At 48.1% G+C, this 26,127-nt stretch overlaps 1 protein-coding gene across 2 annotated transcripts in view; it reads right to left on the reverse strand.

Annotated features, from left to right (window-relative positions):
- The window catches only part of LOC309558142 (E3 ubiquitin-protein ligase TRIM39-like), a 30,714-nt gene extending 4,801 nt beyond the window's left edge, over positions 1-25,913 (reverse strand). The window contains exon 1 of one of the 2 annotated variants that reach the window (XM_082261143.1): positions 24,661-25,913. In XM_082261143.1, coding sequence (XP_082117269.1) covers positions 24,661-25,908 — 1,248 coding nt within the window. In that variant the 5' untranslated portion in view covers positions 25,909-25,913. Of the gene's footprint in view, positions 1-24,291 lie in introns of those variants that run through there. The other variant, XM_082261144.1, reaches the window with a different exon arrangement.
- Positions 25,914-26,127: the final 214 nt, after the last annotated feature.

Below are 26,127 nucleotides of genomic sequence, written 5' to 3' on the forward strand. Positions count from 1 at the left end.
CATCCGAGAAAGTCTGGTCATCTTCTGTTCCCACACATTTATCAGACACCTGATCCTTATCAGGAACGATGATCTTTCCTGGTTGAACCTTAGGGACCGAAGTCACCCGGCTAGAGGCTTCTTGGTCTGTCTGGTCAACCAGATCCGATTCCTGTGGAGAATAGAGACTAATCTTAGGAAAAGGTAAAGAAAAAGATCTATTCAGGGAACGGTGACTACCGCTCCCTGTGGTACTTAAATGTTGGAAGGGAAGAATCGCACCGGTAGTAGTGGTTGATGCTCGATCTAATGTCCTGAACACCGGTGACAACGTCCCCCCACCCTCAACCCGGGTGGGGGCACCCCTTCAGGCTGTGTGATCCTTTGTTTCGGGTTTGGCTGAGTCGGTCCTCTGTTTGTCCGACCAGCCTTTCTTGAATCCTCCTGGAGGAGTCTTGCCTTTCCCGCCTGTTCCAGCCGGGCGTGCGAACCCTTTATGGGCGGTAAAGAAAGGTCCTCGCTTGTTGCGAGGTCCCTTAGCTTTAGCAGCCTGTGGCAAGAAAGTGCTCTTGCCCCCAGTGGCATCCTTAATGATTTCATCTAGGGTGGCCCCAAACAGGCGATTCCCCTGAAAGGGGAGATTCGTCAAGGTCTTTTTGGAACCTAGGTCAGCTGACCAGCATTTTAACCACAGCACACGTCTGAGGATTACCGCTGACATAGATGCATGCCCTAATAGGGGGGTAGCATCCAAGGCTGCGTCACAGACAAACTGTAGCCCTAGTATAATCTGTTCCATCAAATCAGATGTTCCCTGGGGGATCTCTTTTCCCCTTAGGTCTTGGCGTACCAATCTCGCCCATTCCGTTAGTGTCTGGGAAACTAGACCAATAACAATTACTGGTCTAAATGCTGACCCTATCAGGGAGAAGATAGTGCGGGACTCCGCTTCCATCTTTCGATCCACCGGATCCTTAAAGGACGAAGTGTCCTCCACTGGGATAACCGTGGCTTTATTCAGCCTGGAAATAGGTGGATCCACCACTGGTGGTACCGTCCATTTCTTAATGAAGGATTCCTCAAACGGATAGCGTCTAGCAATACGCTTGGAAATAGTAAAGGTACGCTTAGCATGCTCCCATTCTCCTTTAATTTTATTACCAAAACACTTGGGTACAGGAAAAACCTTCATCGTTTTAATGGGCTTGTTGGTACCAAAGGGAATCTCTGTTTCAGTTGCCTCTGCCGGTAAAACCTCAAGTCTTAAGGTTTCCCGCACTGCCACAACTAGTGAGTCCACCAATGCTTCTTCCTGAATTATAGCGGGAGAAAGAACGTCCTCCTCACTGTCTGAGGGAGCTTTACCTGAGATAACAGCCCTTGCAGAGGGACCTGCAACTGCAGTGACCATCTCTGAATCTGAGTCAGAGGTGTCAGATAGTATAGGGGTAGGCGGGGGTCGCTTCCTTGACCCCCGTCCCTGACAGGCTGCCTCCACCCGAGCCACCAAAGACTCCAAAACTGCTGTAAATGCATCCATACTCTGTGCACCGGCGGGTCCCGTGGCCCCCTCGAGGGAAACAGGTGGGGGTATTTGTGTGGCAGGGTCCATGATTATTCCAGTAACTTCCCGGAAAATACAATTCAAATTTAAATAAAAAATTTTTTTTTTTTTTTTCAGACCCCCAGCGCCACAAAAGCCCCTTAGTGTTACCTGCTAGGGATCCCTATCGATCGAGAGAGAGAGAGAGAGAGAGAGAGAGAGAGAGATAGACCCCCAGGCTCACCACTTGATGCTCAGAGTTCATTGCAACAGGTTACAGCGCTGTGTTCACAAACAGGAAGTCTTTTGGCTGGCTGCCCAGGAAGAAAGGAGGCGGCTCCGCCCCTCTGCACGCCTTCCGGCGCCTCCCCTAGCTCCACGAGGTGTTTGGATCACCTCAAACATGGCCACCCCCATGCTGGAGACACGAGGCTACGCCAAAATGGCGGCTCGTGCGATCTAGCAAACAATGGCGGCGGTATGTACCGAATAACGGCGTGACTGCAGAGCATCACAACACCTTCTCTACATGGGGATTTAGCCTGGTCGGCGGTACCGGCCCTGGCGGACCGCATGTCCGTTCGGAAGGCCTGCTATTGCTGGAGACTTGACTAGGAAGGCAGTCTACATGTCCGTGGCTTCTGACTGGTAGGATACTTATATTACCACAGTAAGATTCCCATACTGCCACTGATTACAATCTTTTTAACATGTATACAATTAGATTGTCAGCTCCCAAACCAAGCCTCCTGGCTTTTTGCACATAAAATCACACTCAAAGTAGGGGGATCTGTGCCATGTTATAGGATAGAGGGGGACTCATCCTTACCATACAGAGAGGGGCCCGCGTTCACCACAAGACCCGTCAGGGGAAAAGGGGGAACATACTACTCACCATACCGGAACCAGGCGGGCACCAACTCCTGACAGTACCCCTCTCCACCGGGGCGGGAGGGCTGTCGACCAATACGGACGCCGTGACTCATGGTCCTTGGCGTTTCAGCGAGACGTTTAACTCGCGGGGTCAGTCCCTCAGTGGGACTATGTCGCGGCCGACTCAGCGCGGAGCTATGGCCTGCACGCGCTCGTAGGCTGAACTGGGGTGACCACCGGATCTCAACATCCAGCCCGTCGCCCAGTTCAGCTTTCTTGCTTGAAGATCTCACAGGAACACTGGAGAAAAAGCTGTCTAAAAAATCTTTTTAAGAAAAAAATCTTGCCAGGACCGAAGATCCCAGCAAGGTATCTAGGTCCTTACTCCTGACTAGACAGAAAAAACTGATTTGCTGTGGCGGAGAGAGAGAGGATATACCCTCGGGGACTGCCCCTGGGGTGTGGCCAGAGCATTTTTATTTCCTGTCTAGTCCTGCTCCTGTGGAGGCAACATAACCCGAAGGTGCTGTATCACCGAGGACTACATCTGTCAATGAGCGATAGAGAAATAATGATATCTGAATGATGCCTGCAGCTGCAACCATCATTAGATATCCCCACTTAAAGCCCTGGAGGTCATGACGTTAGGAAGTGGTTAAATAAAACATAACAAACCAAAGATACATTTACAGAGAAAAAGACACTTTATCTATTACTCATTTTTAGTCTTCATTTGTATAGATCAGGGGTAGGCAACCTGTGAGAGGTGGAGATCTACCTGGACAACATGGAAGAGATCAAAGATGTCCGGGGTGCAGCACCTTTTTTCTTTTTTATATAAGTTACCTATCAATAAAAAGACAGAAGAAAACTTAGAAAAACTTTAATAAAACTGATGTCAGTGTAAAAAAATAAAAAAAAGTAAGTCTACCTTAAAAATGTTGCTTCCTGGGGGCGTGGCCTGGAGAGCAATGGAGTAGGTCGCATTGCACGAGAGCTCCTCCGGCAATATCCTGAATTATCGCTCCTGATCCATCGCTGAGTCCAGAACTCATCTCTTCCTGACCCCTACCTGTTCCCGGATCCCGCGGTGGTATGTCTCCCCCCCGGCAGAAGTCGGAGGCCGCTGCGAGGCTGGACAAATTCCGGCACAAGGACAAGGAGGCCCCGCTGGAAAATGGCGCGGCCTCATCCACCGCTCCGGCTGCATCCACGGCTGATCTGGCACAAGTGCTTGACGCCATATCCACCTGCCAGGCGACCCTGACGGCTCGCATAGAGGAAGTTAAAATTGAGGTTTCCCTCCTCCGTCAGGATTTCCAGAAACTGCGAGACCGGGTGTCCGAAACCGAGCACCGCTTAGGCCGCGTGGAGGATGCGGTCCCCCCCCTGCAGGCCTCCTCTGACCAGGCAGAACGCCATATATCCTTGTTGCTCTCTAAGCAGGACGATCTTGAGAATCGGATGCGCCGAAACAACTTGCGCTTCGTGGGCCTGCCTGAGGGTGCTGAGGGGGCCTCCCCTGCCACGTTCCTTGAGGATCTCCTGGTGACCACCTATGGCCGGGACGCATTCTCCCAATCTTTCGTGGTTGAACGGGCTCATCGGGTGCCATCCAAGTCGCCGCCTCCGGGAGCGCCCGCCAGGGTGTTCATAGCTAAATTCCTCAACTACCGGGACCGGGATGCCATCTTACGTTTGGCCCGGGATAAGGGCAACATTCCCCACCTCAACAGCCAGGTGCTCGCATTCCCGGATTTTTCTGCAGAGGTCCAGCGTCGCAGAGGCAAGTTTACAGATATCAAGCGGAGACTGCGCGCCCAAAACCTGAAATATGCTATGTTGTTCCCTGCCAGGCTTCGTGTGGTGGGCGAGGACCGTGTGCATTTTTTCGAGGATCCTGAGGAGGCTGTGGCATGGTTGGATAGACTGAGACCTGCCTAGTGCGTGAGTACACTTTTGTCTGCAGTCACCTTTCCTGCTGTGCCCACCTTACTGCCCATATTTGCCCTGTGAGTCACCTATTTTTTATACTGTCCCTCCGTCACTGTTGATCCTGATCCCCTGCTCCATCCATCCCTATTCAAGACGTGAGGAACTGCTGCGGATTTGCCCTCCTTTTTGTGACACCCTGTCCCCCCCCCCCCCCCCTGGTTCTTCCTTCTCCCCCTGTTCTGGACACCGTTTATTCACCATGTGCACCGTGGAAATATTTTTACAGACTGCCGTATGCTCTCCCTTTGCTTTGCTCCGCCGGCTCGGCCCCCCAGAGGTCCTGTCTTGTGGGGGCTGCTTGCTGGCACTACTACAGGAACTCTTTTGTTCTTCAGAGGATGTTTGCCCCCTCGTTACGCTGTGCCCAGATTGCAAATTTGATTGTGTTTATTGCTATACTATGTCTGGTGTCCTGGCTGTGTGTGTGCGGACCCCTTTCGGGTCTCCGCTGCAGCTGGTGCTCCCTCTGTTTCAATGTGGGTACTGTTGGGTTTTCCTGTTCGGGGATGTATGCTCGCACAAGTTGGGGTTGGTGTAGAGCTGGGTGGGTTAGGGTTGTTCATTTACAGAATGTTTATTGTGTGCTGTTCCTTATGATATTGCGATGCTGCCATTTTTCTATGTTTTCTTGCCATATCTCAGTCTGTACCTCTCTGCAGGCTCGGTCTCCACTGAAACTTTCTATCCTGGTGCCATTTTTTTACCTACCTCCATGGCCCCGTTGAAATTGCTAGTTTGGAATGTTCGTGGCATTAGGGACAAAATCAAACGTACGGCCCTCTTTACTTTTTTGAAGGCCCAAGCTGCAGATGTTGTTGTTCTAACTGAAACCCATGCCACTGGCTCCTTGGTTCGCGCTCTACGGAAGCCCTAGATGGGGTGGACATATCATGCCACGTACAGTTCCTACTCCCGTGGAGTCTCAATATTAGTTGCTAAGTCCCTCCCTTTTGCTATTTGTTCGGTGGAGACCGACCCTCAGGGTCGCTATGTTCTTCTACATGCTACACTGGCGGGTTCTTCTATTCTGTTGCTGGCCTACTATGTGCCTCCCCCATTTTCTGGGGCTGTCCTTGGGGCCGGTTTAGACTTTATTGCACGCCATCCTTCTGTGCCTGTTATATGGCTGGGTGATTTTAATATGACCATTGACCCCGAGCTGGATAGGGTGAGTTCAACTCTCCCGGCCCGGCCTTCGAATGGTCTGACCCGTTTCGGTCGGGTAATGTCCCAGTTCTCGCTGACTGACACCTGGCGCCACCTGTATCCTACTTACTCCTGCTTCTCGGCGGCTCATGCCACCATGTCTCGTATTGATTACATCTTTATTTCCCCACAGCTTGCTCCTCAGCTACAGGCAGCGGGCTTTTGCCCGCGTATCCTGTCTGACCACGCCCCTTACTGGGTGCTCCTGGATGTTTTGTCCAGGCCACCGCGCAGTAACTGGCGGCTTAATCCATTATGGCTTGGCCTAATCCCAGACACTGAATCTCTAGACGCTGAATGGGACTCGTTCTTCGCGACTAATGACGGTACCTCGGATGTCCTGACGGTGTGGGATGCGTTCAAGTCCCATGTGAGGCTGAAGCTTTCCCATGCCATCTCCACTTTTAAACGTCACTCTAGAGCTTCATACGCCCAGGTGCTGGAGGACTTGGCCTCTATGGAGGATCAGTATGCTATTGCACCGACTCCGGATGCGCTCGCGGGCCTTAAATTGCAGACGCGGGTGGCCGAACAGCTTAGTTACGAGAGGGCTAGGCATAAACTATTTTTCGCCAAGCAACGGATATTTGAACAGGGAGAACGCCCGGGTAGGCTTTTGGCACACTTGGCGCACCTGGATGCTCGCCCTCCGGTGGTCATTTCCCTAGCGGGTCCGGATGGATCCCTGGTTTCTGACGCTGCCACGGTTGCCAGCATGTTTGCGTCGTTTTTTCGTGACACCTATTCCTCTACGGTGGCGTACGAGACCCCCGAGCTGGATGGGCTGCTGGCTGACCTGTCCCTCCCTCGGTTATCGGCGGTTCAGGTGGAGGCCCTTGAGGCCCCTATCTCCGCCGAGGAGGTGCAGGCGGCTATAGCTAGTTTCGCTCGTTGCAAAGCTCCAGGCGTGGACGGGCTCCCTGTGGAATTCTATACACAATTTTCGTCTACCCTTGTTCCTAGGTTGGTGACCCTCTATCGATCTATTTTTAAGGACGCTGCCCTTCCTGACTCTATGCGTGAGGCCCTCGTTGTTTTGATCCCGAAGCCTGGGAAGGACCCTCTCCAACCTGAGTCGTACAGGCCCATTTCCCTATTACAGACTGATGTGAAAATCCTTGCAAAAGTTTTGGCCATTCGTCTAAATAAGGTTATCCTGACGTTGATACACCCTGATCAGACGGGCTTTATGCCTACAAAAAACACTGCCTATAACACTAGACGTCTGTTTATGAATCTACAGGCCTCGCATGCCCAGCTGGGTGCTCGGGTGGTGGTCTCACTTGACGCGGCCAAGGCCTTTGATTCTGTCGAATGGGATTATCTATGGCATTGTCTGCGTATCTTTGGCTTTGGTCCGCGATTCATCAGGTGGCTGACTATCCTCTACGATGCCCCTCGGGCACGGGTTCTGGCGAATGGCTGGACCTCGGACGTGTTTCCTCTCTCCAGAGGCACACGTCAGGGGTGCCCTATCTCCCCTCTACTCTATGCCTTGGCGGTGGAACCGTTGGCGGCGGCTCTTCGATCCCATCCGGGTATTGAGGGGCTTCGTGCTGGTCCACTGGTGGAGAAGGTTAGCCTGTATGCTGACGATATGCTTTTGTATTTATCGGATGCTGGTCCTTCCCTGGCTTCGGCTCTGCAGGTCATCGAGCACTTTGGTAAGTTCTCTGGTTTACGTATCAATTGGGACAAGTCCCAGATTCTCCCCATGGATGCCTCTCCCCCTACCTTTGCCCAGGCCTCATTGCCCCTTCGACGTGTCAGCGTGATTAAATACCTGGGTATACATATATCTCGGGATCTTTCGGACTACGTTTCCCTCAATATTGAACCGGTTATATCCCTGTTCAAGGCTAAACTCCAGGCGTGGGCTAGGCTCCCGCTGGGGGTGATGGGGCGGATAGGTCTCCTCAAGATGATTCTGCTCCCTAAAATTTTGTACGTTATGTGGCATTGCCCGGTCTATATACCACTCCGCTACTTTAAGGTCCTCGAAGCCCTCTGGAACTCGTTTATCTGGGGATCGGCGAGGCGCAAATTGTCGTCGCGTACGATCCGCCTCCCGATCTCGTTGGGCGGTCTCGCGGTCCCCGATCTTCCCCTGTACTATTTGGCGGCTCAGCTATCCCATTTCTACCACTTGGACAAACAGGACAATCTGAGGTGCCGTCTCTTGGTCTGTGCGGACTCTGGTTTCCCGGTTCCCCACCCATTCTGTGACCTCCTTCGGGGGGTGAAGGGATCCCACGGGTCCTTCCCGCGTGGGAGTCTCTTACATAACTATAGACGTGTCTGGGATCTGGCGATGCAGAAGATGGGCTGCGAGGCCTTACACGCTGATACGCCGCTGTGGTTTAATAAACTTCTACCAGAACTTTTACAGATACCTGATCCCAGTGTCTGGATCTCTAGGGGTGTCTTCCTGCTCTCCCATGTATTGCACCGGGGAGCAGTGAAGTCATACAGCCAACTTAAGCAGGAGTTTGCCCTCCCATCTCATATGTACTTCCGATACATGCAGCTCGCTCACGCGCTGCGGGCCCAGTTCCCGGTGGACTGTCCGATGGTGGAACCCTTGGACTTGACCAGGGTCCTCATGGGCGCGGACCACTGTAAGCTGATTGCCCTTCTGTACGAGATGTTGCTTACGCCCGCGGCCACCAAGCTCGCGTATGCGTTGAAACCCAAATGGGAACCTTTGTTGGGAGAGATACTGGATGAGGACTGGGAGGATGTACTGATGGGCGCTAAGTGTGTTTCCCCTAAAATGTCGGATCGCTTTACCCATGTATGTATCCTTCACCGTACATACCTTACCCCTGTACGTATGGCTAAATTTCGTCCCACCCAGGCGTCCCATTGCCCCAAGTGTCTGCTGTCGACTGGCACATTCGACCATCTGCTGTGGCAATGTCCGCGAGTGCGCGGGTTCTGGGCCCAAGTGGTCCAGTTCCTCCACGACCAGATGGGCGCGCCTGTGACACTCGACCCTAGATTGTGTTTACTGGGACTCCTTCCAGATGTTGAGATTAACAAGCACGTGGCCCAGTTCGTGCAGGAGACCCTGTTTCAGGCCCGTAAATTGCTGGCCAGAAATTGGATCCAACAGGCGGTGCCTACCTTGGCGGCGTGGATTAGCGAGATCAATAGCACTCTCCCCTATAAAAAACTTATTTATGTTAACAGGGGTTGCCCGGGGAAGTACCATAAAGTGTGGGATAAATGGCTAAATTCTTCCACTACTTGTACATCGTAATTCCTAATGCATTGTGTTTCAATTATCGCATATCTGTGTACATTGTTCTACTAATTGCTATGTATTCTCGTGAGCTGGCATTGGCTGTCAAGATTTATGGACTGGTTTGTTCTATGTTGGCTATCTCGCAGCCTTTTCTTGTTGTATATCTCCTGTTGTGTTTCAGTACGCAATAAAGTTGTTTTGATTTAAAAAATGTTGCTTCCTTGAGAAACTCTGCATTTACATTCATTTACAATTGTATTTATGTCTGGGGAGTAATCGGTCAGCCGACCATGGCTAATGCCGGAGTCCATCATAAAAGCAAGACATCTGGTACCGCAGTCTGAGTTGTTCAACTAGTTTCAGTACTGGCTGACCTCAATGCTAACAAAAAATACAAAAATTATATTTTGCGCTTAGGGCTCTTTCACACGGGCGTTCCGTATGTCCGTATATCACCCCATCCCTTTGCGGATGATATACGGACATAATGCAAGTCAATGGGATTGTGGATGTCAGCGGATGACCATCCGCTGACATCAGATTTGTGTCCTTTCAGTTCTGTTCCGTTTTTTGGAACGGAACAGAACCCTATTTTTCCTCCGTTAAAAAAACGGAACTGATGCAAAATCGGATGTCAGCGGTGTCATCCGCTGACATCCGCAATCCCCATAGACATACATTATGTCCGTATATCATTCGCAAACGGATGGGATGATATGCGGACATACGGAGAGGATGACACAAGTGTCATCCGTGTCCGTGAAAGAAAAAAAAAAAAAGTGCCGCAGCGGAGATAAAAAACTGAGCGGCCGTGTGAAAGAGCCCTTAGTGTGAAAAAGTGTACACAGAGCAGCACCCACTAAACAACGGAATATTGGAAGAATCTTTCTATACACATACAATGAGTGCGTATCTAGACAAATAAAAGTCCACAAACATCAAATGAAAAAAAATCAGTGATGTGAAATTTTTCTAAGAAAAACAGTCAACTATCCACCGACTCTGTGAATGTATCTTGAAGGAGGCTACCAAAGACACTCGTGCCCTTCACCACAAAGAAGATCGGCCTCTCCCCAAATTGGAAAGGTCTCCACCACAGAGATCAGTCGGCATTAAACAGACCTCCAGGCATTCATCAGTGGCAAAAGTAGGACACCAACTTCCAATTCCAATAATTCCAAAGACCAGCATGTCAGATCAGGCCTCATCCACGCTCATGGAGGAGAACACATATTGGCACTGGACCAGCCTTCTTTTTATGGATTTACAATGGTGGCATCCTGTATAAACTGCATTAGACATCACTGGTGTTTGCTCCTGATTCCCTGGAGATCTGTTAATTACATGCCTGGGTGATCTCTGTGGTGGGGATCTCTCATGTTTGGTAACAGGCCAACCTTATTTGTGGTGAAGGGCACGTGTCTTGGTCTTCTCTCCAATATATATTAACAGAGTCGATGGATAGTTGAATGTTTTCACTTATTCCTGGACTGTTTTTTTTTTTTTTTTTTTAGAAGATTTGCACATCACTGATTTTTTTCACTTGATGTATGTAGACTTTTATTTCTGTGGATGTGCACTCATTTTATGTGTATATATATGACCTCAATGCTAGCCTGGCTATCTACTCTGATTTCTGGCCAGTGTAAGTAGGATGCAGGGCAGCCTATAGCGGTCAGTTGGGTGCAGGGGCAGTCTACAAAGATCAGTCAGATGCAGGGCAGCGTACAGAGGACAGTAGCATGCAGGCAGTACAGAGGTCAGTCAGATGCAAGGCAGCGTAACAGAGGTCAGTCAGATGCAGGGCAGCGTAACAGAGGTCAGTCAGATGCAGGGCAGCGTAACAGAGGTCAGTCAGATGCAGGGCAGCGTAACAGAGGTCAGTCAGATGCAGGGCAGCGTAACAGAGGTCAGTCAGATGCAGGGCAGCGTAACAGAGGTCAGTCAGATGCAGGGCAGCGTAACAGAGGTCAGTCAGATGCAGGGCAGCGTAACAGAGGTCAGTCAGATGCAGGGCAGCGTAACAGAGGTCAGTCAGATGCAGGGCAGCGTAACAGAGGTCAGTCAGATGCAGGGCAGCGTAACAGAGGTCAGTCAGATGCAGGGCAGCGTAACAGAGGTCAGTCAGATGCAGGGCAGCGTAACAGAGGTCAGTCAGATGCAGGGCAGCGTAACAGAGGTCAGTCAGATGCAGGGCAGCGTAACAGAGGTCAGTCAGATGCAGGGCAGCGTAACAGAGGTCAGTCAGATGCAGGGCAGCGTAACAGAGGTCAGTCAGATGCAGGGCAGCGTAACAGAGGTCAGTCAGATGCAGGGCAGCGTAACAGAGGTCAGTCAGATGCAGGGCAGCGTAACAGAGGTCAGTCAGATGCAGGGCAGCGTACAGAGGTCAGTCAGATGCAAGGCAGCGTAACAGAAGTCAGTCAGATGCAGGGCAGCGTAACAGAAGTCAGTCAGATGCAGGGCAGCGTAACAGAGGTCAGTCAGATGCAGGGCAGCGTAACAGAAGTTAGTCAGATGCAGGGCAGCATAACAGAAGTTAGTCAGATGCAGGCCAGCGTAACAGAAGTCAGTCAGATGCAGGCCAGCGTAACAGAGGTCAGTCAGATGCAGGCCAGCGTAACAGAGGTCAGTCAGATGCAGGCCAGCGTAACAGAGGTCAGTCAGATGCAGGCCAGCGTAACAGAGGTCAGTAGCATGCAGGCCAGCGTAACAGAGGTCAGTAGCATGCAGGCCAGCGTAACAGAGGTCAGTCAGATGCAGGCCAGCGTAACAGAGGTCAGTCAGATGCAGGCCAGCGTAACAGAGGTCAGTCAGATGCAGGCCAGCGTACAGAGGTCAGTAGCATGCAGGCCAGCGTACAGAGGTCAGTAGCATGCAGGCCAGCGTACAGAGGTCAGTAGCATGCAGGCCAGCGTAACAGAGGTCAGTAGCATGCAGGCCAGCGTAACAGAGGTCAGTCAAATGCAGGGCAGCGTACAGAGATCAGTCAAATGCAGGGCAGCGTACAGAGATCAGTCAAATGCAGGGCCAGCGTACAGAGGTCAGTCAAATGCAGGCCAGCGTACAGAGGTCAGTCAAATGCAGGCCAGCGTACAGAGGTCAGTCAAATGCAGGCCAGCGTACAGAGGTCAGTCAGATGCAGGCCAGCGTACAGAGGTCAGTCAGATGCAGGCCAGCGTACAGAGGTCAGTCAGATGCAGGCCAGCGTACAGAGGTCAGTCAGATGCAGGCCAGCGTACAGAGGTCAGTCAGATGCAGGGCAGCATAACAGAGGTCAGTCAGATGCAGGGCAACGTACAGAGGTCAGTCAGATGCAGGGCAACGTACAGAGGTCAGTCAGATGCAGGGCAACGTACAGAGGTCAGTCAGATGCAGGGCAACGTACAGAGGTCAGTCAGATGCAGGGCAACGTACAGAGGTCAGTCAGATGCAGGGCAACGTACAGAGGTCAGTCAGATGCAGGGCAACGTACAGAGGTCAGTCAGATGCAGGGCAACGTACAGAGGTCAGTCAGATGCAGGGCAACGTACAGAGGTCAGTCAGATGCAGGGCAGCGTACAGAGGTCAGTAGTAGGCAAGGCAGTGGGTCTGTAATAATTAGGGCAGTGTACAATACAGAAGTCAGTAATATGTAGTGCAGTGTACAGGGAAGAGCGCATACACTGAAGCAGGGCATATTAGGTGAGGGCAGGGAAATAGGGCACATTTTTTCTTTGTTGTTATTAGACATGGGTCACCCTTCCATTCGCTACTTGGTGTTAAAGAGGTAGTAAACCCCTGATTTTTATATTTGTTTTTTTAAGCCTGCAAGATAATTTAATATAATGCTAGTATGTGAAACTTACTTTAGAATGAACTAAGCCCTCCAGCAGCTTGCTGTCCCCTCTAAAGACACTTCCAGCTTCACCATCTTCCTTCCGGGTTCGTGGACTCCGGTTTGGCGAGTGGCTAAAACCGCAATAATGTCACTCACGTGCATGCCACAGGACTCTGAAGGAATGGCAAGGGTATGCCGTTCCTCCAGAGCGAATGGGTCAGTGACATCACTGGCTGCCTCTACAGTAAATATTTACAGTACCTATATGTAGCACTACTCCCTTGGGAGCTGCTGGTTACAGGTTACCCTTAGAAAAGGCATGACAGTTCTGCCTTTTCAAAGTGCTTTGGCTCAGTCAGGAAACAGTCTAGAAGCTTTGGTTTTTTTGTGTGGTTTTATTGAGAACTGGGATAGGAGAAGGGATTGAGTGGGATACTCCAACTTGTAATAACTATGCACAATCTGCTGGGACAACTATTTGTTCCTGAGTGCGGCAAGGCCGCTGCTTCACCTTGTCACTAGCGGTGAAGAAGTAGTTAATGAACTGTATTAGATAAGCTGTACTGTACTGCAGAACAATCTTCAGGGCCCTTCCTGGCACCCCCTTTGTTCCTATACTTCAGGGTTCTCTACACGGCACCCTCTTTACTAAAGAACTTTCTGTGTGAGCTAGCTCCTTGATGCCCCTGACTTTACTGGAGTTTTCCCCTTTCCTTAGCAGACCCTTAGGCAAATCTCCTGGTACTCACGGACACTGTTTTTCCCCAAGAGACTCTGCCAGCAACTCCACTGTCAGCTCCACTGGATCTTCTGCAGCTCAGCTCCACACCTGGCTCACTAGGCCGACTGCCTGAACCACCTTCCTCACACACTGCAGGAGGACAGACAGCCATCCACCTACTCCTGGGACCTGGCTTCCTGCCAGACGCCCTGTCACATGTCCCCTCAGTATTTATGGTCAATCCCAGGATGCATTGCAGGAATGCCCTCCCACTGCGACTCCAAGCTGGGGAGACCGCTCCAGGTGAGACTGGGATCAGGTGCTGGTCGGATCCGCAATCCAGGGTTACATCAAGCAAAAAGGAATGACCGCACTTCCGATGAAATTCAGAAAAAGGAGTGTCTTTATTCCACATCCTTAAAATGGCAAATACAGGTACACACTGAGTGCAGGACAAAAACGGTAGACGCGTTACTCATTACCTTAATGAGTAAGCGACACATCCAGTCGTGAAACGCATCTACCGTTTTTGTCCTGCACTCACAGTGTGTACCTGTATTTGCCATTTGATTGATGTGGAATAAAGACACTCCTTTTTCTGAATTTCATCGGAAGTGCGGTCACTCCCACTGCGACTGCCATAAAACATGATGTGTCACTGGCTGGGTTTCCTCCACTGTCCAACAAGCTCCCCTCATTGGATACAGTGGGGACACTCCCTCAGACCCAGTGAATCCCACCTGGAAACATGTGACAGGCAACTTATCAGGCTCCCCTGATAAGCAGAAGGAGCGATAGATGCACTTACCTAGCACCTACCTAACTAGGAGGGTGCTACATATAGGGAAGCCTTATTATAGGCTTACCTATAGATAAAATAAATGCAAGGGAGTAAATAAATGCAAGGGAGTTTACTCCAAAATTAAGGACAGTTATAGGTTGGGGCAGTTGCCATTTGGTGAGGGGGCGCACTGAACACCTTCGCTGCCATTGTGCTATTGCTGGGTGTCCAGTGCACCCCTGTACCTTTGAGGAAGTGGGCTCCCTCCAGGCAAACCTGCACTCAATCTATCCATTATTATATATGTGCTCCTACTATGGAGGCTCTCAAAATATATAGAGTTAGGAATGCATCTAACACTGGAGTGCCATGAAGTGGCCTCTGCAGCTTACGCATGTATTTGCAAACTAAACTCCTGTTTTTAATGAGAACTGTTAGAGAGGACACTTTGGTTTGTTGCAGGCGGGCCATATGAGCTGGGAATATTTCTTTGTTGTTGTTCCACAGTATATGGCACACAGTAGGGCACAGCACACGGAGCATGCGCGGCACGCACCAGGGCTCGGCACACGCGGCACGCACCAGGGCTCGGCACACGCGGCACGCACCAGGGTACATTACATTAGCAGTGGTTTCCTTCACATGCAGAGGTAGGCAGTGACACGCCTGTGATTGTGCTGGCTGTGGCGTGCTATTCACCACTGGCCCCTCCTCTCTATCGCAGGTGATATCACATTCAGGTACCTGTGATGGGGAAGAGGGGCCAGTGGGAAAAAGCATGCCACAGCCAGCACGTGTTGGCAGGGGAGATACAATCTACCTTTCAGCTGCCCGAGATTGACTGGTAGATTGCGATAGAACCCCAATTGAGGAACCCTGGACTAGAGAGTCAGCAAAGCAGGGATGTGTCATGATCTACCCGTCATTTGCCCGCAGCCGACTGGTAGATCACGATTGACAGGTTGCCAATCCCTAGTGTAGGGGAAACATTTTGTTCCATGATTCTTTTTGAGGCTATGAGATGAAGTATAGACTGTAAGCTCGGGATAGGGAGGGGGTTGAAATGCTCTATAGGGTGAGCAACCTTTGTTTCACAGATAACAGCCATGTCTCAGATCTCACTACACATCAGCAATCTTAACTAGAAGTCCCGGTTCACACTTATGCGATGCGGGAACCCTATGAATCTACTGCGGGTTCCCGCATCGCATTTCTAGCACAGGCAGTTCACACTGCCATATAAGCGAATCGCTGGGGGTCTCAATTCAAAGTTAACGACACCCCCAGATCAGTTCACCTATCGCAGTGCGAACTGACATTCAGACATTAATCGGATCGCATACGTGTGATCCACCATGCGATCCAATTCTGCTGCAAAACCAAAAAAGGTTCCTGTGCGTGTTTGTGCCGAATAAGATGCAAATTCAGCCATACTATCTGTGTACTATCTGTATGGCTGAATTCACATCGCACAGACATCGCATGTGACTTTCAGAGCAGTGCGCTCCGGATCACATGCGATGTCTGCCATGGCACTAATGTGAACCGAGCCAAATGCCTCGTACACATGCACAGATTGTTGGCCGTGAATGTTCGGCCAACGTCCGATCGGCCGATTGTCGGCTTGTTAGTACGATGCTTCTGATAACCGACTGCGACTTCTCAGCCGAACAAAATCTGGTGTGCATGCTATAAAATTTTTGTTGGCCTTCAACAGAACGGCCGATTGTTCGTCAGTCAGTACAGATTTCGGCCAACAAAAAGCAGATGAGCAAGACTGGGCATGCTCAGAGAAGAAAAAACACACGGAAATTTAACCATCACATGACATCACTTCTGAAGTTGGTTTTTGTTGGCCAACAAAATTTGTGTGCAGTCTAAAGCACATTTCAACCAACACAACACTGGACAAAATACGGCCGATCGGTCGGCCAACAATCATTGCATGTGTACGGGGCTTTAGGCTGCCCCATCCTACTCTCTCATTCTGTCAACCTCCACATACATAGATTTTCATTTTTCACCAACCTTTATCTCCAACACACCAGACCTGTCTGCTCCCACAGAATGCAGAGCTCTGACTGGGTGCAGGTGAGTCTAAATTGACTGAAAAGGAGAGGGGAAAAACCTGGAGTGGACACATGATGAGAGATCTGGAGTCAGGAGATGTGTAAATCCACATCCACAGGACTTTTCCAGGATCCCTGCCAGACCCTCTGCTATAAGACCAAATAATGGAGGAGATCCGTTCTCTGTGTGTTCTGGACACAAACTAGATAGAACTGGTATTCATTCTAACAGTGGATCCCTCCACATCCGAGGCATTTGGTTTAGATCATAAAGCTTTAACACAGGGATAAGGATCTTTATTTTGAAGTTGAAGTATGGGCAATATTGAGTTGGCCCACCCTTTGCAGCTATAACAGCTTCAGCTCTTCTGGGAAGGCTGTCCACAAGGTTTAGGAGTGTGTCTATGGGAATGTTTGACCATTCTTCCAGAAGCGTATTTGTGAGGTCAGGCACTGATGTGGACGAGAAGGCCTGGCTCACAGTTTCTGCTCTAATTCATCCCAAAGATGTTCTATCGGGTTGAGGTCAGACCAGTCAAGTTCCTCCACCCCATACTCTTGTGCAACATCAGTCCCTGACCTCACAAATGCGCTTCTGGAAGAATGGTCAAACATTCCCATAGACCAAGGATCCTCAAACTATGGCCCTCCAGTTGTTCAGGAACTACAATTCCCATCATGCCTAGTCATGTCTGTGAATGTCAGAGTTTTACAATGCCTCATGGGATGTGTAGTTCCGCAACAGCTGGAGGGCCGTAGTTTGAGGATCCCTGCCATAGACACTCCTAAACCTTGTGGACAGCCTTCCCAGAAGAGTTGAAGCTGTTATAGCTGCAAAGGGTGGGCCAACTCAATATTGAACCCTACGGACTAAGACTGGGATGCTATTAAAGTTCATGAGAGTGTAAAGGCAGGCGTTCCAATACTTTTGATTTTATAGTGTATATGGATTTTGGGACCCACTGCTAAATAATTTGGACTTGAGGAATAAACATTGTCTTTTGTTGTTTATGTGCACATAATATAAATTCTCCGTCTGCACATAACTATGTGCCTGGGCTTATTTCTTCTTCCCTGGCACCTCTTTAAAACTCTCCTCCTTTTGCAGCACGCCATTCATAGACTAGGCCACGTGTAAACACAGAAATGAGACCAATAGTGTATTCAGCTTAAAGAGGAAGTAAACCCACATAAAAAAATGAGAAAAAAAAAACCTGTAAAGACAAAGGCATAATGAGTTAGTGTGCATCGCATACTAGCTCATTATGAAATACTTACCTTAAAACAAAGCCCTCGCAGTGCGGCCCGCTCAGTGACAGGGCGGCCGACATGTCCGGCCATCCTGCTTCCTTGTTCGCATCCTCCGGCCATCTGATTGGCTGGGGGCGCGATTACATCACTCCCGCGCATGCACGCGGGAGCCGCCACAGCATAGGGCTCTGAAGGAATGGCACAGGTGGCCGTTCCTTCAGAGCGCATGCGCCGATGACATCATCGGCTGCATGCACTGTAAATATCTCCTAAACTGTGCAAGTTTAGGAGATATTTATAGCACCTATAGGTAAGCCTTAATATAGGCTTACCGATAGGCAAAAGCATTTAAAGTTGGTTTACAACCTCTTTAAAACCACACTTTGTTAAAACCTATAGTAATCCACTCACATTAAAAAAAAGCACCCAAAGGGCTTCAACGTGCACTATACAAGTATCATATCAGTAGGGACCATATTCACAGCAAGCTAAAGAACCAGGACCTACTGAGGAAGCCCAGGGGGTGTAACACGTATGGGGGCGGAGCCATGCTGCAAGCGTCTGTAAGATGCACATGATCCTGGTTCTTTGACTTCTTGTGAATATGTTTTTTTTTTTTCTTATGTGATTGATATTAATTATTGATATTTATTGTGACCTTGATTGATAGTGGGGTCCACTCTGGAAGGTGAGCACATATTTTGCACTGGGTGATCGGAGTGGCAGAAAGAGAAGTATCGGAAGACTATGGAAGATTTCACAGATTTTTAACCACCTTACCACCGGAGGATTTGGCTGTCTTACGTCCAGGCCACTTTTTGCGATTCGGCACTGTGGGACTTTACCCAACAATTACGCGGTCATGCAACGCCGTACCCAAACGAAATTTACGTCCTTTTTTTCCCACAAACAGAGCTTTCTTTTGGTGGTATTTGATCACCTTTGCGATTTTTACTTTTTGCACTATAAACAAAAAAAGAGTGAACATTTTGAAAAAATAACAATATTTTTCACATTTTTTTATATGAAATTGCCCTCCCCCCCCCCCAAAAATGTAAAAATCAAAATTTTTTATAATTTTTGGGCAATGTGTTTTCTGCTACATATTTTTGGTAAAAAAAAAAAAAAACGCAATAAGCGTATTTTGATTGGTTTGCGCAAAAGTTATTGCGTTTACTAACTAAGGGAAAGATTTCTGTCATTTTTGGTGTTTTTTTTTTTAAGTAATGGCGGCGATCTGCGATTTTTTTTGTGGGACTGCGACAGATCGGACCCTTGACTGACATTTTTGACACTTTTGGGGGTACCAGGGACATTACTGCAGTAATCAGTGCTATAAATATGCACTGTTACTGTAATAATGACACTGGCAGGGAAGGGGTTAATTTTATTGGAGTGGGAGGGGTTAATGTATGCCTGGTGCTTACTGACGTGTGTGGGGGGAGGTGACTGAGTGACACAGGGACAGATCGCAGGTTCAGCTATGCTCAATCCTGCAATCTGACCCTGTCTGTCACTTAGGAGATCTGCCTGCTCTGTTTACACAAGCGGGCGGATCTCCACACTTGATTCCCCGGCGATCGGGGAAGAGCGGCGGTGATCACCACCGCTCCTCCCCTGGCCCGACTCCCGCTGTAACTGAAAACAGCGGGAGCGAGCCTCCGGCGGCGCTCGCGCAACGCCGAGAGAGAGGGGAATGTCTGGTGACGTAGGTCTACGTCGCCAGACAATAACGAACCACTTTGCCGCAGTACAGTCAATGTGACTGGTCGGCAAGTGGTTAATTTATTGGTGAAGGACTATTGACCCGGAGAATTGTGTACTTTCTTTGTGTGGTTGATTCTAATTAAGATATTGTAATGACCAGGGAGAGGCACCATCTATTATGTAATTTTTATATAGATCAAGCATTGCTAATGTTCTACTAAGTGATCTTTCAGCTAAAAAATGCAGAAGCCTCAACTGATTCCAGAAAATCTGTTTATAAAGGAATATACAGAACAGAACATTATATACGTAGATGGAGCTGTAATAATACGGTTATCTGCAATCCAGTCTTTGTGTCCCTCATTGCACCTAAGCCTAGAGAGGCTTCCTAGTGCATGACCCCCCTATACCCCCCCACCTCCATTAGGCTCCGTTCACACTATCCGTCCGTCGGATGCCGTTTTTCTCAGCGGGGGATCGAGCCGCCGATCCCCCGTTGAGGAGGAGGATGACAGCTGTGTCTCCACGCTGTGTGCGGAGACACAGCTGTCAGTTCCCCAGGGGATCCTCACCACGTCCCCTACCTCTCTCTTTCTTTTCCCCTCTACCCCAGCACCCCATTCTGGCACCCTTACACATGTGGGGGTGTCTTTATTTCTCTATTTTCACTTTTCAGTACACTCTTTTCTTTCTTTCCTACTTCTATGGTATGCACCTTTTTCCATGCCCAATCTCTTAGCACCCTCTATTAGGATATTATCTTGGTGATTATGTTTGGCACTCCCTGGGCTAATATTTTTGTATTATTCATACCTTTTAACCCATATTCATTTTCATATTGAGTTTTTTATTATCCTAATGATCGTATATTATTATATTTATACTTTTATATCTTATTGGCTCCAGTGTGCCTCCATTTTTCTTCTTTGGAGTGTTGCCTTTACATTCTTGATTCCTACCTTAAGGGCTCTTTCACACGGGCGGTCCGATCAGATCCGCCTGTCAGTTTTTTAGGCGGATCTGATCGGATCCTCCATGCAGCTCTATGGGGCAGCGGGTGTCAGCGGAGGTCACCTCCGCTGACACCCGCTGCCATCCGCATCCGATCCTGTGCTGAAATCTGCACGGATGGAAACCCTATTTTTCCATCCGTTCAGTAATCGGAGCGGAGCGGATCTGAGGAGAGCGGACAAGCGGTCCGCTCTCCTCCGATCCCCCATAGAGGGCAGCGGGTGCTGAGACACCTCCCTCTCCACTCTGCAAGCGGAGACGGAGCTGTCATCCGCCCGGCTCAGCGGGGATCGCGGATCGATCCCCGCTGAGCAACACGGATCCGCCTACGGAGGCGGACCGTGTGAAAGAGCCCTAATTGTGACTTCTTCCTTTCCGTTGCCCCTTTTTGTGTTGGATGTTGTCCATGCCTCAGCCCCGGGTCAGGCGTTCCCCGGATCACCTCTTTTCTCTCCTCCTAGTTCTGGATCGGTTTTGGAATTTGATGTTACCTAAGGTAGTGGTTTTTCCACACAACTTTTTTAGATTCAAATTTTTTCTATAATATATATTTCAATACAATCTATATTCCCAATTTCAGATATTAATTTTATTCAAGCTCCTGATGAATGGACGGAGGTCCATGAAATGCGTCGAGCCTACAATTACTCAGATGTTTTTGCCCAATTTTGTTATATTTAGAGACAGTAAGTCTACAGAGACATTAATATTATTATTATTATTATACAGGATTTATATAGTGCCAACAGTTTGCGCAGCGCTTTACAATGTGAAGGAAGAATATACAGTTACAATACAGTTCAAAACAGGAGGAACTAGAGGGCCCTGCTCGTTTGAGCTTACAATCTAGAAGGGATGATGTCATATTGACTTTGCTATACCCCTTGAAGATCCTTGTTTGATCCTTGTTGTACTGTATTTAATTATATTCAATATGTATTATATAATTTGCTATGTCATCTCTCTGTTTGTGTCCATGTTTTATTGTTTTCATATATGTATCCATTTAATAATACTTTAAGGGCTCTTTCACACGGGCGGTCCGATCAGATCCGCCTGTCAGTTTTATAGGCGGATCTGATCGGATCCTCCATGCAGCTCTATGGGGCAGCGGGTGTCAGCGGAGGTCACCTCCGCTGCCATCCGCATCCGATCCTGTGCTGAAATCTGGACGGATGGAAACCCTATTTTTTCATCCGTTCAGTAATCGGAGCGGAGCGGATCTGATGAGAGCGGACAAGCGGTCCGCTCTCATCCGATCCCCCATAGAGGGCAGCGAGGGCTGAGACACCTCCCTCTCCGCTCTGCAAGCGGAGACTGAGCTGTCATCCGCCCAGGCCAATTTGCAACTTTGAGTGACAATTGAACAGTCATGCAACACTGTACCATTATGAATTTTATTATTTCCCCCCCCCCCCATACAAATAGAGCTTTCTTTTGGTGATAATTAACCACTTGTTGACCGCGCTCTACCCAAATGACAGCTACAGCGCTGGTGGCCAGTTCTGGGAGGCCATCATATGGCGACCCCCCGTGATCGCGCCTGCCGCACGACTGTTGCAGCGCGCGCTGTGATCACAGGGTCCTTCGGACACTGCTGATCACCAGTTGAGGAATAAAGCCAATCAGCTGCTCTTTACCACGTGATCAGCTGTATTCAATCACAGCTGATCATGATGTAAACAGAAGCCGGTTATCGGCTTTTCTTTCCTCACGCTAACTGAGGAAGAGAGAAGAGAGACAATAACCGGCTTCTGTGGGACATGTACACTGATTATCAGTGTTCTGATTAACCGTGCAGTCCCAACAGTGCTCGCCAGTGCTGCCAATCAGTACTCATCAGTGCCTCCTCATCAGTGTCACCTATCACTGTCACCTACCAGTGCCCATCAGTACCACCTATCAGTGCCCATCAGTCCTGCCTCATCAGCGAAAGAGAAAAATTACCTGTTTCCAAAATGTTTAACTATAAAAAAGTTTTTCTTTTTTTCAAAATTTTTGGTCTTTTATTTATTTAGCAAATAACCCAGTGGTGATTTAATACCACCAAAAGAAAGCTCTTTTTGTGTGAAAAATGTTGGGTCGCGCAATTGTCATTCAAAGTGCAACAGTGCTGAAAGCTGAAAATTGGCCTGGCCAGAGAGAGTCAAAGTGCTCGGTAGGCAAGTGGTTAATCAGAGAGAGAGAGAACAGAGCAGCGCCACCTGAGTGTAGTATTAAAACAATCCTTTATTGGCATAAAAGGTAATGCACTCACATGAGTGATAGGAAAGCAGGCTTTACTGCAAGTCATCCAATCCACTGCAGGGGAGGCAGGAGAAGTGTAGACAGCCCTGGGTCCTGGCTGTGTCAGTGGCTTCTGGCACTTCCTGGTGTCCTGTCGGCGTCACAGCTTCTCCCTCATCACATCCGGTGGAAGCGGGGTGGTGTTAGCGTTCGAGGCATGCGTGTCCCTTCATCAGGCATTGCCTCGAACGCTAGCACCACCCCGCTTCCACCAGATGTGATGAGGGAGAAGCTGTGATGCCGACAGGACACCAGGAAGTGCCAGAAGCCACTGACACAGCCAGGACCCAGGGCTGTCTACACTTCTCCTGCCTCCCCTGGAGTGGATTGGATGACTTGCAGTAAAGCCTGCTTTCCTATCACTCATGTGAGTGCATTACCTTTTATGCCAATAAAGGATTGTTTTAATACTACACTCAGGTGGCGCTGCTCTGTTCTCTCTCTTTTATTTATCTACCATGCACAGAGTCCCCTCCTAACTCTAATAGAGCCGGCTGCCACCCAGCCATCCATCTCTACATAGACTCTACTCCATGGACTTTGTATCTATATACACCTGAAACATTTATCATTATTGTGGTTTTTTTTTTTTTTTTGATTCCCTATATCTGCTTTTATATGTATTGTTTACATTCGTTTTTATCATTTTTCCCCCTCACACTGTGGGTTTAATAGCGCTGGTCCAGCATCTGTCATATATTTCTGTATTCTACAAGTGGTTAATCAGCACTGGGGTTCTCATTTTTTGCTAAATAAACTAGAAAAAAAAAATCTTTCTTCGTAAAATTTAGGCCAAACTGTATTCTGCTACATTGCTTTGGTAAAAATAACCCAAATTGGTGTATATTTCTTAGTGTTATATGAAATATAACCACAAGCTATGGTGTACATATTTGAGAATTGGTCAGTCCTGATGTACCTGGCCTCATCTCATTTCTTGAGGTCCTAAAATGGCAGTAGAGTACAAACAACCACCAAAATGACCAGTTTGTCAAAATCTTTTGTTTAATTAAGAAATATTTTTTTTCCACATTTAAAAAAAATAATAATAATTTTTTACATACTGTCACCAGTGCAATACAGCGTCACCGTATACCTGTAAAAACAATTCTAATCATTTTTTTTTTTCAATTTTTTTTTACATTTTTTGTACATACTGTGACCAGAGCAATGCAGTGTTACTATAGTAACTGTACTACTCTGGGAAAGTGATCAGGCTTTCTTTTTTTTTTTTTTTTTTTTTTTTTTTTTTTTTACACACCGATTTCTTATAGCAGTGAATTTCAATGTTACAAGCAAGCATTTTTACTGAATGAAATAGATTAATTAGGTGTGTATTGTTGTGATTAGCTGTGAATGGCCTCAGCTAATCACATGGTACATATGGGCTGTGATTGGCCCCATCTGTACCATGTGATCACTGTGACCAATCACAGCTAGCAACAAAATTGTACACAATTAATGGCATGAATCAAAGCCATTCATTGTTTACAATCGTCATGCGATCTGCTGTTATTGGTTACAGTGATCACATGGTACCAACAGGGGGCCGGTACACTGATCAGTGGGCTGCTGTGTCTGGTGGACACAGGAGGTGACAGATCGTTCCGGCAGGCCCACGTGAGGCACGTGAGAATATCATTTTCCATGGACCCAGAACAATAGAGCTCCCTGTCGGGAGTCATTTGGAAATGACCCAGGTGGGAAGCAGTTAGCTATGACAGTTAATACAATTTTCAAAATTATTTCACCCTCTTTATTATTTGTATTGATAAAAAGAAAACAAAAAAGTACAGAACAAGGAAATATGTTGTAAATTATGGTTTTATAGAAAACACCGGAGGTATAAGCTTTACCCAGGCTCCATTATGCAGATAGAAAGCAGCATGGAGGGGTTCGGTGAAGGTGGTGGTGAAGGTGTGGAGGTGTCTGATGGAGTCATTTAGCTGGTAGAAGGACAGACGGCCACCTTCATAATCCAAATATATTCCCAATCTCTGCAGGGGAGTCTTCAGGTATAACACCTGGGATTGAGAGTCATGTACACATGAATATTTTTCATTTATGCAGAAACTCCAGGACTTGTTATTATATATAATGCAAGATTCCTTTCCATTCCTCGTTATACTGGGATAGCAAACACCAACATACCGTACCCCACATTCACCAACCTCTACTTCCCAGTAATGTCTCCCATGGGAAAAACTCTCCATACTCATCACCTGATTGTATGTTATAAATCTCTCTGGTAATTTTGGTCTAATCTTTTTAATTTCAGACCAGGATGCTGTTCTCAGATCATCAGATAAAGCCATAGAGTGACAGGCAGTTTTTTCATCCAGGAGCAGATCCGTTGTATCCTGTATATTGAAGTTGGTTTTTAATTGCATATTGGTGATAAGATCAGTTATAGATCTGTGCAACACAAGAGAGATCATAAAATCATCCAGAACAGGAACAGAAAATTCCTCCACATTCTGGTCTCCTGTGTCTGATTCCTGATCTTGAAGGACTTCATCGGTATCTGATTTATGATCTTGTAGGACAGTTATTGGGTCGGTCATGTTACACAATTTTTCAACGTGACCAATTTTCCTGGACAGCTCATCCTTCTGTATTTCCAACTGTTTGGTGAGATCAGTGACTGACAATGAGACCTCCTCTACTTGCCTGGAGATCTCACTCAGGACTCTCTGTTCCTGGACCTCCAGCTGTCTCCTGATATCCTCAAACAGGGCAGTGACTCTCTTCTGCTCATCATCTGCTTTTTCTTGTACTTTTCTCTTGTGGTCCTGTAGGTTTTGAAGTTCCTGCTCAAATCTCTCTCTCTTTGTAGTCAGTTTTTCTAGAACATTTCTTAGTTTCTCCTTCTTCTTCTCCAAAGCCTCTTCTAGAAGTTCCACTTCATGTCCTTTATGTTTTCCCACCAGACAGCAGGACGTACACAGGCAGACGGCATCCTCGGAGCAGTAAAATTCCAGAAGCTTCTTGTGGATGGAGCATTTCTTACTTCTGAAGGACGAGGTGGGCTCTATCAGCACATGATCCACTGCCTGGTTGTGGGCCGTCAGGTGTTTATCACACATAGAAATCTCACACTGAAGACAAGTCTTAACAGCTCCTACTGGAGATTCCACACAATATGTACATCGAACTTCACGTTTCTCCTCCTTTTGTTGTGTAGATCTGAAGTTGTCCACAATGTTACACAGCTTCCTGTTCTTCTCCAGAGTAGGACGTTCTACATACTCCTCTCTGCACTCCGGACAGGAATAAACTCCGGACCCCTCCTGTGTATCCAGAACAGTCACAATACATTCCCGGCAGAAGTTGTGTCCACATCTCAATGATACCGGCTCCGTATAAAGGTTCAGGCAGATGGAGCAGCTCAGCTCGTCTCTTAGATCAGCAGACGCCATTCTGGGAACAAGGAGGAAGAAACGAAACTAAAAATCTGTTTGCCTAATGAAGGTGGAGGCTTTACACATTAACCCTACAGAGGACAGAAAGAAACCAGAAAAAGTGATTTTTACATTTCGTCATGTTACAACCAAAAACATAAATGTATTGTATTGGGATTTTATGTGATAGACCAACACAAAGTGGCACATAATTGTGAAGTGGAAGGAAAATGATAA

Source organism: Pelophylax lessonae, assembly GCF_965119305.1.
Source record: "Pelophylax lessonae genome assembly, chromosome: 6".
In the NCBI taxonomy this organism is placed as follows: Eukaryota; Metazoa; Chordata; class Amphibia; order Anura; family Ranidae; genus Pelophylax; species Pelophylax lessonae.